The 1,174-nt window shown below is 36.9% G+C and overlaps 1 protein-coding gene across 1 annotated transcript in view; it reads right to left on the bottom strand.

Annotated features, from left to right (window-relative positions):
• Positions 1 to 748, bottom strand: part of BATDEDRAFT_31001 (uncharacterized protein) — a gene marked incomplete at both ends in the record, with an annotated part of 3,290 nt that extends 2,542 nt beyond the window's left edge. The window contains 3 exons of the mRNA XM_006683484.1: positions 23 to 142; positions 322 to 406; positions 571 to 748. Of these exons, the coding sequence (XP_006683547.1) occupies positions 23 to 142; positions 322 to 406; positions 571 to 748 (383 nt within the window). The remainder of the gene's footprint in view (positions 1 to 22; positions 143 to 321; positions 407 to 570) is intronic.
• Between the last annotated feature and the right edge of the window lie 426 nt (positions 749 to 1,174).

Below are 1,174 nucleotides of genomic sequence, written 5' to 3'. Positions count from 1 at the left end.
ATATTCAGACCATGGCGTGAACCATCGTATTTCTCGGTAGTCGCCGTCATCTGCCATGAACATCTTTGGACGGATCATCACAATAGTGTGGTCACGAAATATAACCCTGCAATTGTATAGAATACCTCGCTGCATTACTGGCCTATATGTGCCAATTAAAGATTCATTTGAATCATATATATAATGGCGCAGCACGAATATTAACAACAGTCAATATAGTTTAAAACCCAATTATATTTTCATCATTAGTTTCATGAGCATCACCAACACAAAGATATATTGTACTCCAGATCCTATGCAATAGGAATAAAATCTACTCACATGCCAACATCACAAGTAATTCCAACATTCTGTGGGTTTTCCAATAATTTAGCAAGCACCTCCCATGAGTGCTGGTGTGTATCAGCTATCAAGTTGAATCGTTTATTTAATTGACAAGATATCAGTGTTGAATGATTCCAAGACAAACATGATGCATTTATAAAGTGGAGTGATTTGGCGACAATCAAGTGCCATATAATAGCTAAAGTTACAGTAATCAACTGCATTCATGTACATGTATAATCCCACCTTCAAGAAAGTGATCGTTGCATCCATAGCCAGGAATCTCGAGTTCGGGACCAAGACGATAACAGGCACCAGCGGCTTTGGCCTGATCAATGCTTTCTTGAATTCTAGTATAGTTTCCTGAAAAATCAAGAGCCCACTGGTTCAGTGAACATGTTGCTAATGTAATGTATGCAGGCATAGTAACACTGATGGTTTTTTGGGTTTAATGCAATACACTTGTTCCAGATAAAGTGTTGATGCGATTTCTTGATAAAATTATTGTCACGTTGATTAGTGACAGTTGATTTGCATGAATTAGTCAAGTATAGAGCAATAAAAACCATCAGATTTGGCTATATCAACAAGTACTATTATGATATGGGTCAAAATGCATCACTCAATCGACTGGTTTAACCTACAACGGTGTCAGTCTCGATTATACTCTTTTTACTAGTGGTTTCTTTAATACTCGGTGAATTCAAGACAATCCTGATGGTGATAATTCTGTCCACTTATACTGAGTGGTTTGATGTCTTGTAAAATTAGGCTTGTATCTTGTAAAATTAGCATGTACGGTTGTGGTTTTCATTGTCAGTTGGTGTAATCAAACAATCTGCCATCAAAT

The sequence above is a fragment of the Batrachochytrium dendrobatidis genome (genome assembly GCF_000203795.2).
Source record: "Batrachochytrium dendrobatidis JAM81 unplaced genomic scaffold BATDEscaffold_192, whole genome shotgun sequence".
Taxonomy (NCBI): domain Eukaryota; kingdom Fungi; phylum Chytridiomycota; class Chytridiomycetes; order Rhizophydiales; genus Batrachochytrium; species Batrachochytrium dendrobatidis.
This window is presented reverse-complemented; position numbering and strand designations above follow the sequence as displayed.